The sequence below is a fragment of the Narcine bancroftii genome, chromosome 7 (genome assembly GCF_036971445.1).
Source record: "Narcine bancroftii isolate sNarBan1 chromosome 7, sNarBan1.hap1, whole genome shotgun sequence".
Taxonomy (NCBI): domain Eukaryota; kingdom Metazoa; phylum Chordata; class Chondrichthyes; order Torpediniformes; family Narcinidae; genus Narcine; species Narcine bancroftii.
In genome coordinates this window covers 160,252,577-160,264,621 of record NC_091475.1, presented here as the reverse complement: position 1 = coordinate 160,264,621, position 12,045 = coordinate 160,252,577, and the positions used below count along the sequence as shown (strand labels likewise).

Here is a 12,045-nt window from a genome sequence, read left to right as displayed (position 1 = left end):
ATATGACTGGTGACGGCACCACATCCAATGCGCTTATTATTGGTGAGTTGCTGAAACAAGCTGATCTCTACAGTTCTGAGGATGTGTGTCCCAGAATTGTAACTGAAGGGTTTGAAGCAGCGAATGCTGGAGCAGGTGAAAATATCCAAAGAGTGGGTAGAGAGCTGGGTCTGTCAGTCCACCTACCCTGCCATGAGGACATTGTTTCATCAGTCCTGCCAAGAAATCTGTAACCCAGATAAAAGGACAAGTTCTGCTGCAACAATTATATGGTTCAGTGTTTGTGTGACTGGCTGACATTTTTCAGGTGTGAAATTCGACCTGATCAAACCTCAAAAAGAAAAGCAGTAGCACTTTAAGAATGGTTTTGCCCGCTGAATGAAGATATATTATATGACTATTGCAAAACCAATGCAGATGGACAATAGCTGTCCAGTCGACTGTTTCTAGTACATACTCTGTTAATACGATTGTTATGTAGAGTTAGTAGTACTTTTCTTTAATGTAAGGTGAAAGATGTGTTGTTATGCGTGTTCTGAGTAGAACTGTATTTCCCAGCATGCAATGGTGTTAGGCAGAAACAGGAAGTGACATATGAAGGGTTATGGTCAATAGTGCCTTAAAACAGCTCAAGGAAAATAAAGTTGGCTGAGTGTGAAAGCCACAAAAGTTGTTCTTCTTGAAAGGACAAGGATAACAACCAGGATAAGTCATTCTTCCTTAAGGCAAATTCTAGTTTTCCAAGTTATGTTGTTAACATCCTAAGAAAAAGGCACAGCCCCCACCAGCCACTGTCCAGGCTCCACTGACATATTTGTTCACCATCTATGTGATCTTGTTCCCATTATCCAACACTCCACTTTCATTCCCAATCCAACTATTCCAATGGTAATTTTCTCTATCTCTGTAATCTTCTCCCATTCATCTACCCTCCATTTGCACCCCATAATTTTTGACACTTCCCTCAGATCTCCCCCAGGCCTCACCATTTTAGCCGCATGATCTCCCCATGATATACCCCTCTGAGTAGTTATTCCTCTTTCCAATGATTTATTGTCCTTCTCCCCATTCGGTTTATCTTTCCTTTGACCCTCCGTGATCTTTTGGCTATCACCCCAGTCTTACCCTGATCCTTTCCTAACTCCACCACTGTGGGAGATAGAAGGATGAAAACCAGTGTATAGTGTGTACATGTGCAAGAATGAAAGGTATGGGACTGCCACTTCTCATGCACAACTCACTTTGGACATTATGCGCATTCAAATATTGATCCTTTAGAGATGCCCTCAAAACTCACTCCAGCCCTCTATATGGAATTGCTTCAATGCATAATTTCAAGTGTTGAAGGATTATGAATACAATATCTCTCATTCTTACCTCTTCCAACAAGACCTCAACCTGAATCCTCTGTGAATCAGGACCTTGTCTGCAATTTACGCTGCCTTAAATTCTCCCTGCAGCACTCAAACAATGATACCTTGCAAAAGAAAATGCCATCCAACTTTTTTATAATTTTAATTTTATTTAGATGCAGCACAGTAACCGGTTATTCTGGCCTATGAGCTGGTGCTGGCCAAATACACCAATTAACCTACAAACCCCTGGGTGGGAATAAATTGGATCACCCAGAGTAAACCCATGCAGTTAGGGAAAGAATGTACAAACTCCTTACAGATAGCACCTGATTCAAACCTGGGTCACTGACACTGTAAGAGCATTGCCCTACCACTCTGCTACAGGCTGAATGATGAGCATTCCCTCTTTAATTAAGACTCTATCAGCAACAAGGTTACAGAAATGAATGGTATGAAATAAGTAACCAAGTGCTCCAGTTTTGGCTTGGTTTTGTATTGAGATCACGAGTCAACTGCTGAACAATAAACAAAAATATGGCCTTTGAATGAGAACATAAGGTAAAGAATACTACTTTAACTTGGAATCACAAAATAATATGGGATTAACATGCACTGCTCTGGCATCCAGATGGAGCAGTTGAGAGGAAAGTTACTTCAGAGGTAATTAAGTGCTGCATTGAATTATGGGACGATCTTTGTGAAGATATGAATAAAATTGTTGAAATAGCTCTCCCCAACTTGATGTGCTTGTAAAAGTTGATTACTGCATTATTTCAACATCCATCAAAGTTAATTCGTGGGTTAAAAAGATGCATTTTGGGGGGAATTTAGTTTTATATTCAGTGTATTTCATTTTGTCAGATCTTACTCACCCTGAGCCTTCTTCCAAATACAGTGACTTGTCCCCTGGCTTGCTCTTTTCGTTGCCTCCATTCCACTAAGTTTAAGCCATTTTCTATGGGCAACGTAACATTACGCTTTCCAACTGTGGGATTCACAGTTCCTCCCAAGAGATGTGGCTCAGTTTGTAGAGAAACTTCCATTCCATTAGCTAGCATAAGCCTCAGTGAACCATCTGCACCGACATGGTATGCATTTCGAACTTGATCTTAGAATACAAAAGAGTATGAAAATGATTTGATATCTCTATTTTTTCAAATATTGTTGAGAAACTTGCACATTTAGGTCTCAGATCAGGCCTCAGATAGTGCCCTTTCGATGTGTATGCTTACTTCAGCAATTTTTTCCAATTCTCACGTCATCAGTCTCAGAGCAGAGAGGAAAATATATGTGAAGTGCAACCAATAAAAACAAGCACCTGGTAATTTGATTCAAACAAAATAAAGGTGGTCTGCCAATTCAAGACAAGTCTGTGAAGTGCATAACGGATTAACAGCTTGGATTGACTTCTGCTTGGTTGGTTATTCATTGACTTTTGTGACTTTAGTCAACTCTAACTAAGCTGATATTCTTTCATTTCATATCTTTGGTGAAATTTCCCTTGAGTAAATGAGTGACTTGTTAATAGGCAAAAAAGCATGCAACAGGATGAATATAACATGATAACGTTAAATAGAAAATCCTATGAATACCTCGCAAAACAGGCAGCATCTGTACAGAGAGAAAATATTCCTGTTTCAAGTCAATCATCTTTCACCAGATTTCCAATGTCTGTAATTTGTTTTGTTGTTGACAATTTCCTGAAATCTTTTGTGTAATTGGTGAGAATAAATAGGATTAAATAGTTAAGAGGAGATACAAGTGAATGAAGTTTACCTTGGACTAGAGTGTAGAATGCACCTGCAGTTGACAGATTGGTTGTTATGGTAACATCATCCTTATTAGAAGTCTCAACGTGTACGCGAACTGCACTATTGATATCGCCATGGAAACTGTCAATGTGCCCAGTGGGAAACGTTGCATTGACGAGACGCCCATAACTATTATACCTAGGTGGGGAAAAATATTAGTGTTTATAGCTTGTATATTTTGTTTGATTGAAATGACTCAACGATTATATTCTAACTAACAATTTTATGCTCTTTACAGTTTTTACGGGACAGTTCATTTGGATATTATCTACCCAGCATCATAAGAACAGTGGAAATGGATCTCATTTACTTTACAGTTATCATCAATGATTAGATTCCTTGAGAGAGGATGAAATTTTTACATTAGAAACTAAAATTTCTCCTGCACTTTTGCAGTTTAGGAAGAGCGACAATAAAGTCTGGCTAAAGTTAAAATCTAACTACATCAGGCTGTGTAAACATTGTTCAAGTCTTCAGTGATGGTGGACATGGACACTGGTAAAATGACCTGCATTTGGGCATCAAGTCAACCTCAGATGCCAGCCAGATAATGTCCAGACTTGTTAGCGCCAGATTAATGTTATAATACAGTGAGCTGGGTCAGAATTTTTCAGTTCTGATATCTCTTGAGTGATGTTCAGACTAGGCTGGATCTGTGAGACCTCCAGTAGAGTTAGGTGATGCAAGGTTACATTCCTGAGTTCAGAGAAACAGCTATGCAAATACATATTTTTATTCAACATAAATGGAAAAGTATAAATATTTACTCATAAAATGTAGTCCATCCATTTTCATTGCTCTTAGTTGCCAATAGACCAGTATTGCCATGATATGTCATCATAGCCAGTTCATGTCCCTGCGTGGACACACTCTTCAAAGCACTGTTTGCACCAATTGTCAGCCAGTACACCTGTCCATCTGGTACCACTAGCCAAAGTGGCATTCCAGTGGCATCACGCCGAATATTTAATGAATTCCCATTATTATCTTTGATTGTGCTAATATCTCCATTCCCAGTGTAGGAGATATTATAAAGATAGACCCCAGAGATAAGGCTCTGAGTGTACAGGTGGCTACCATTTAGGGTAAATAAATACAGTTCTTGATCAATGGTCGAAGCAACTTCATAGAGATTTTGAGAATTGAGGAATGGCCTGTTTTTCTGAACAAATCGAAGGCGAATGTTCCCAAGATCTGCTATGTACAGCTCTCCCTCAGGACATGTTGTCAGGGATGAGGGAGAATTTAGTTTAGCATCCTTTGCATATCCATTATCTCCTGAGTAACATTCACAGTTGGCATTTTTACAGTCACATCCAGTTGGTGCTCCAGCAACCAGTGATATTTCGCCATTCGTTGTGACTTGCCGCACCCGATTAATTTTCTTCTCATCTGTTTCTGCTATGTACAAGATTCCATTATGGGAAATGGAAATGGCAGTAGCCGACTCCAGGGTTGAATGCACTGCTACCTTGCTGAGGAGGAAGTGATCAATTCCAGGCACTTGGCAATGCATTGGGCGCCCAGCCACAATGCGAACTTGGTGATTTTCCGAAATCTGAAGTACCACATTATTATCAAGCAAATAAAGAGAATTATCCATGGGGTTCACAGCTAGGTCTGTGGGCCATTCCAAACGTACCTGAGGAAAAAGACAATTATTATTAATACTTGACAATGATTCTGAGAATTAGAACTGTGAGATACAAAATATAGATGCTAAAATTTGATAATAGGTCATCAAGGTTGTTTATATCCCTGCCCTGCATAATGAAAACAGGAAATTTCTTTCATAAGCTATTTTTTTCATCAAACAAAAGATCAATTATTTAAATTGTTTAAAAGAATTTCCTCTTCAAAAATGCTACAAGTCTATTCTTTCCACCTCACCTAAATGGCATATTGATATTTTCATGTGAAAGATGTGAATCCGTCAAAAGAAAATGACCATCTTATTTTGTCCTCTGGTAATTCTTGGGTGTCTCCCTCAGTCAAAATTCCATGGACTTGGTGTTGTTATTAATGCAGATTCAGGAACATTTAAATATAAATAGGAAATGCTGGAATTATTCATCTTGTATTTGAGGTTATCAGAATCTGCACTTCAGAAATGCTTAATCCTTAAGAATCAAATATATCTGTGAAAATCTACAACATGGCAGAAGCTGAAATTCTACAAACCTTCACAAACTTCTGCAAATCCATTATTGTATTTTGTTGAACAACAGGGCAAGATGCTTCATTTAGAAAGATTTAAGCTGCCTTTACTTCATGGTGATGTGTTAATTTGAATGAACATTTTTCACAATTAATAAAGCCTTTGAAATAGCTTGTATATTGCAGAAAAATTTCAGTTGACACATTTACCTGTATTATTTTATAATTAAAGCATGTTTTGGTGTGGAACCCTACAGTTCAATCAGCGGAGGAAGGCAGCATCGCAACTAAGTCTTCATAAAATTGCTGAAAGCTCACAGCATTGAAGCAGGCCATTGGCTGCAATCCAGTTGTCCAGCTTGTTGTACACCGAGCTCTCTCATCACTGCCCTGCAATTTTCTTTGCCAGTACTCTTTTGAATGGCATAATTGAAATCACTTTCTCTTGGTTGTGACTCCAGTTCCTAAACACTCACTGGGAAAAAAAAACCTTTCCCTCACATCACTTTTTTTTTCTTTGCCAATCACCAATCTCTTTTGTCCTCTCGTTCTTTATCCTTCCAACAATAGTAACCATTTATGTCTTTCTATTCTGCTTAGGCCTTTCTTGATTTTAAATACTTCTATCTCTTCTCAACCTCCTCCATTCTAAAGAAGATAATCCTAGCTAATACTGTGCATCCACATAATTTAAGGTACGCTCTCTGTAAGATTTTCACGTTTTTTACCCCAAGTTGGACATAACGCTTCAGTTTAGCCAAATCACTGTTTCAAAAAGGTTTATCATGACTTCCTTGCTTTTGAACCCAGTGCCTTTATTTGTAAAACACAGCTCTCATATGTTAATTACAATACAGTGAACTGGGTCAGACTTTTCCAGTTCTGATATCTCTTGAGTGAACCTGCCTAACCTCTTTCAATAATTTATATACATATACCCAAGATTTCTTTGTTTCCATAGCCCTTTTAGAATTTTGCTTCTGAGTTAATTTTGCAAAAAGTAAACTGATCCACAGGAAATAGAAAAAAAATGTGAAATAGAATAATTAAAAATCTCATTGGAACACATCATCAATAAACAGAGTTTATCTGCAAGGAAACAGGTTCACTCTAAGATAGAGAGCAAATGAATTCTAATATATTATCTTCTTTGCAATTGGGAAATAGCACATAATAAATGAGTTATCTAGTATGTGATGTAGTGCACATAATTTTTCTCATATTTGCATTGGCATCAGGAACCAATTTCTTTTCAAATAACCAGTGAATCTTCAATATTTTAAACCCAATTTCTATTAAAGTTGCCTTTTAAAAATTTTACGGCCTGTGGTTTCACAATACCATTGAGATCTAATTGAAAAGTTTTTTATTATTCCAAGTGATAAAAGTGTATTCTTGCCTCAGTTAACATGACAATCAAAATTAACTGTTTTCAGTAGGTTTCCATTATTATTAATAATTTTTTTTGCATCTCCATTGTAAATTTATTTACTCTTTTGTTACTTTCATTCTCACATACAATGTGGTTAAGATGAATCCCTTTGACAGAAGTATTCAATTTGAAATGGCTGTAACATGATAATATATACTTTTAAATAAGCATACTAAATTTCCGTAATATAGTTGTAGATTTTCTTCCATGTTGCTGCCTGATTCCCTTGTGGTTAAGGTCGAATGAGACCATACCTTTCCTGCAAAAGGAGGCATTGATTTTTTTTTAATGTGTGAGATGTAGGATCCTGTGATTCATTGATTTTTATGGGTAAATGTGCAACATCCAAACATGTTAACACATCTTTAAGGGCATTGCCAGAGGCTGCTGGGGAAAAAATACCCTATCTTTGAAGAAGAGGTTGAACGATAGCTGTCTTCCTGTGCTGACATTCATCTTTCATTCAATATGTGCCTCCTTTGTACTAAATTTGTCGACCAAGAGCCACAGAGAGCACAAATGTGGGACCTCTGGCCCAACCCATCCATGCTGACCTGATTGTTCTTCGACACTAATTCCATTTGCTCACATTAGGTCCATATTCTTCTTTGCATATCTAAATGTCTGTTGATGATTTCATCTAATTCCACCACCTCCTTTGGGAGTAAGTTCCACATATCAACTGCTCTCTGAGTAACAAAACATTCTCATCTGATCCACTTTGAAACGCTTTCCTCTCACCTTAAATTTATGCCTGTTTGCTTTGATAAACCTACCATTCTGTCTGAATATCCTATCTATGCTACTCATAAGTTTATATACTTCTATCCAGTCACTGCTTAGCCTTCTTTGCATCAGGACAAACAAGACCAGTATATCTATTATCTCCCACGAATGAAAGTTCACCCATCATCATCCTGGTGAATCTCCTTGGTGTAGCTCACAATATTCCAAGTGTGGTTAGGTAAAATTGTAGGTTCATGAGATCAATGATGAATTGATCATGTGACACAGTATTTTGAGGTGGTTTGGGGGGAATTGCTAGAGTACATTGCACACACACATTTTAAAACACAGAATTTTTGCAGGACTTTTACAGAGTGCCTTTTGCAGAAAGAGCAACCAAGGTGCAGAATCCAGCTGGCCTGGGAGAGCATGTGATCTTTGCAGGCAGAGACAGAACAATTTTAGTCTCAGAGAGGGAGGGAGTGAAACAGAGGGGAGAGACACAGAAATCAGTTCCAGAAGGACTAAACCAGCAAACGTTTGGAAGGCTGTCAGGTCAAAGGAGAATTTGTCTGAGGTGACCCGAAAGAAAGAGGATCATCTGGAGAACCCTGAAGGGGGAAAGTTTTGACAGCAAGACTGATTGCAAAGGAATCAGGTGCAGATGTCCTGAAACAAAAGGAATCTCTCTCTGAAAACCAGCAAGAACCCTCCTGAGTGGTAACCATTTTCCTGTTAAGCACCAAAGCCTGGTGAACTTTGTTAATGCTAACTTCAGTGCACAGTACAAGAATTGCCTGCAACCAGTGAGACTGGAGTGTGATCCAAATAAATTTTCTAATCTTAAATATACATTACATGCACCTGTGCTTAGTATTAGAGGGGGGAATTAAGTAGGTTAGGTAGGTAAGTAATAAGTTAAAGTTTAATTCTGTTTTCTTGTTCAATTATAATTAAAAACTACTTTTGTTTAAGTAACCCTGTGTTGTTGTGCATATCTATTGCTGCTGGATTTTGGGGTCCTCAAGACTCCGTAACAATAGTTTGGATTCAAAATGGGCTTACACACATGATTACACAGCATGACAATACTTTTACCTGGGAAATATCCATCACTGAATCACAACTCAGAGGCCGTGCTGATGTTAAGTCATTAGAACCAATTACAGAGGAGATGATGCCATTCTGATCGATACGGCGGATCATGGTTCCATCCACAAAGTATATCAGACCAAATTTATCAACTGCTATACCTGGAAAAAGAATGGGCAATCAAATGAGCTTCTAGAGTCAGGTCTCAAGCATTACTATTTATGATACAGTAAGCCTCAAGGTGTCATCTGTGAAGGACCCCTCAATGTCATTTGTTTGAAAATTGCCAAGAGAAAGTTTGCAGAGTTGGCACCCATTATTATCCAGTCATCCTTGGATTTGTGGATGGTATCAGAGAACTAGAGAATTGCAATGCTACATCTTTATTTACTATGGAGGACAAGGATAAACTTAACAATTACAGATAAGTCAGTTCAACTGCAATGGTGAGGAATGAGTAAGAAAATGTACTCCAAAAGTAATGTGCATGAACTAATTAATTGAAGCCAACAATGTTACACAAGAAAATAATACTTAACTCATGAGATTTTTAATGAAGGATTGCAAATATAGTCATGGATTTCCAACCTGAATTAGATAAAGTACATTATAGATTACTTAACAAATTTGAAACCCATGGAATAAAAGGGGCAGTTGCAACATGGATAAGAGGTTAGCATAGGGACAGAAAACAGGTGTTCATCACTGGTGTTAATCAAAGGTTGATGTCAGCAGTGGGCCTAAAAGGGTAAGGGCATCTCTGCCAGATCTGAAAAGAAACACGGCAGCTTGATTCTCAAGTGGACTAAAATGGGTGAATGCAGGGCAAACGGGCTTGAAAAGAATTCAGCAACTTGATGTTTAAGTGGACTGGAAAAAGTGACGGCAGCTGACAGATGTATGTCAGCTTGATGTTCAAGCGCACCTGAAATGATGAGGGCAGTACACCCAGACCTGAAAGGGTGAGTGTAGCGCCAATGGACCTGAAAGGAATTGTGGTAAATCACTGTTGTGCCATGATTTGGCTGTTGCCAGCTGGACATGCCTCCCAAGACCAATCCTACCCATGGCCCCTTGCATGTTCCCACGTTCTCTTTGCTGCATTCAGTCAATGAGGTTAATGGTTGTTCCAGTCTTTAGTTAATAAAAGTCTGATAGTTTCACAATTTTAGCCGCTTGTGAATTATTAATGGTACATCAATTTTATTAACTAAAAATTTCAAAAAAGCATGAAAATATAGTTTTATATCTGAAACCTGAGAAGCCTGAAATTGACCCTTGGTCGCCTGACGCACGGAACATGTTTGAACTTTGGCTACGCTGCTTTGAAAACTTCCTGGCAACAGCTGTGGATGCCATTACCATAGATGCTAACTGACTGAGACTACATCTCTTGCATGTCAGGCCCTCAGTGTGCCCGATGATCAGCGATGCCAGGTCGTACAAAACAGCTATGGAGATCCTCAAGGCTTAGTATCGTAGGAAGGTTAGAGGTCTACCCCAGGCATCTCCTGGCCACCAGAAAACAGTGACTTGGTGAGTCGAGTGCCAAGTACTTGTGGGCCCTCTGGACCTTGTGTCGAGCATGCAACTGTAAGGATGTGTCAGCCGCCCAGAATGCAGAGTGCATGTGGCTGGTATCACTCCAGGTACATACCGCAATGGCTATTGGAACAAAATGTACTCAATCTGCAAAGGGCAGTTGAACTTACAGAGACACTGGAGGTGGCTCTCTAGAACTCTGATTATTACTTGGCCTCTTGGTCACTGTGGGCGCCGCTATCCTGGGATTGGGCACCGTCCCACCACGCGCGTGACTGGTCCCCTACACTGTCTCACTACTCCAGTGATCTGACCTCAGCCACTGTTGAGGGTGATCTCTCCAAGTGTTACCTTTGCGGGCAGGGTCAGCACCCGAGGGAACGCTGCCCTGTCAAGGATGCTGTGTACTTCAGGTGCTAGAAAAAGAGGCATTACGCCAAAGTTTGCCACTCCAAACCATTCGTAAAATCTAGCAGTGCTGCATGCAGACAGTTGCCACTCCGGGAGCGTGATTGGTGCCATCTTCCCTGCACACTAGTGATGACATGTGTGATTCATGCTGGCCACCATTTTTGACTGTGCACCAAACACTATCTTCCCAGACATATGATACTATGAGGGGTTGAGGCTGGCCATCTTGGATGCGTGAGCACCCATCAGACTCAGGCAATGAATCCAAACTGGCCTCCATCACCCTGAACCAGGAAGCACCACATGAACGCATCAGGTCTATGATAGACATCCGTGTAAATAGGCGCGATATCACTGTTAATTTGATGGAAGGAGTAAAGAAAGCTTTAGGTATGGCCTGCCAAACACAGGATAACACTCACTTCCAAATCATACACGGCAGCCACCCTGGGGTCCTGCGTAGTGACCCTCACTGTTGGAGATATAGTGTACAAACACTTTAGACTGTTTGTTATGCCACAGTTCTGTGCTCCTTTGCTACAGAGGCTGGATTTCCAGTGCAAACTTCAGAAAGTCACTCTGTGATTCGATGGGCCCTTCCATCCTCACTATCTACAATGAACAGTTCACAGATGGCCCCCTGAAGGTGACGTGTGGTTTCTCGACCCTCAAGATTTCCTCCCCCACCCCTCAGCTGTTTGCCAGTCTCATCCCTGATTGCAAGCCAGTGGGCACCAGGAGTAGACAGTACTGTGTGGCTGAACAGAGGTTCAGTACTTATTGGACCAGGGCATCATCAAGGCCAGTAATAACCCTTGGAGGGCCCAGGTGGTCATGGTAAAGAACAGGGATAAGAATAGAACGGTCATTGACTACAGCCAGACCATCAATCACCTTCACCGCATATCTGATATGGTCACAACCAGATTGCACAATATCAGATATCTCCATGATTGACCTGGTCAGCATTATCACCAGCTCCTGATCTGCCTAGAGGACTGTCAGTATATGGCATTCGAGGTGGATGGCCACCTTTACCATTTCCTCAGGGTTCCTTTCGGCATCACAAATGGGATCTTCCAGCAGGGAGATGAACTGCATGGTGGACCGCTATGATCTACAGGCCACTTTCCCATACCTAAATAACATTACTATCTGCAGACACAACCCGCAGGATCATGATAAGAACCTCTGCATGAACCTTACTTATGATGAGGATAAATGTGACATCTGGACAGCACGACTAGCCATATTTGACTGCATGGTTGAGAATGGTGTCATTGGCCCCAACCTGGAATGCATGCATCTGCTGATGGAACTACACCTCCCTCATATCCATAAAGCTCTGAAGAGATGCCTTGGGTATTTCTCATACTATACAGACAAGATTCACCCGTTGATCAAAGCTGCCATGTTTCCTCTGCCAGCAGAAGCTCAAGCTGCATTCAACAGTATCAAAGATGACATCACCAAGCCATTGGTGAATCCACACTCTTCCAAGTGGAGAGCAATACATCTG

At 40.2% G+C, this 12,045-nt stretch overlaps 1 protein-coding gene across 1 annotated transcript in view; it reads right to left on the bottom strand.

Annotated features, from left to right (window-relative positions):
• The window catches only part of LOC138740058 (teneurin-4-like), a 393,122-nt gene that overhangs the window by 69,813 nt on the left and 311,264 nt on the right, over nucleotides 1-12,045 (bottom strand). Inside the window, exons 22-25 of the mRNA XM_069892490.1 lie at nucleotides 8,580-8,734; nucleotides 3,934-4,808; nucleotides 3,132-3,304; nucleotides 2,228-2,463 (exon numbers count right to left, since the gene is read on the bottom strand). Of these exons, the coding sequence (XP_069748591.1) occupies nucleotides 2,228-2,463; nucleotides 3,132-3,304; nucleotides 3,934-4,808; nucleotides 8,580-8,734 (1,439 nt within the window). The remainder of the gene's footprint in view (nucleotides 1-2,227; nucleotides 2,464-3,131; nucleotides 3,305-3,933; nucleotides 4,809-8,579; nucleotides 8,735-12,045) is intronic.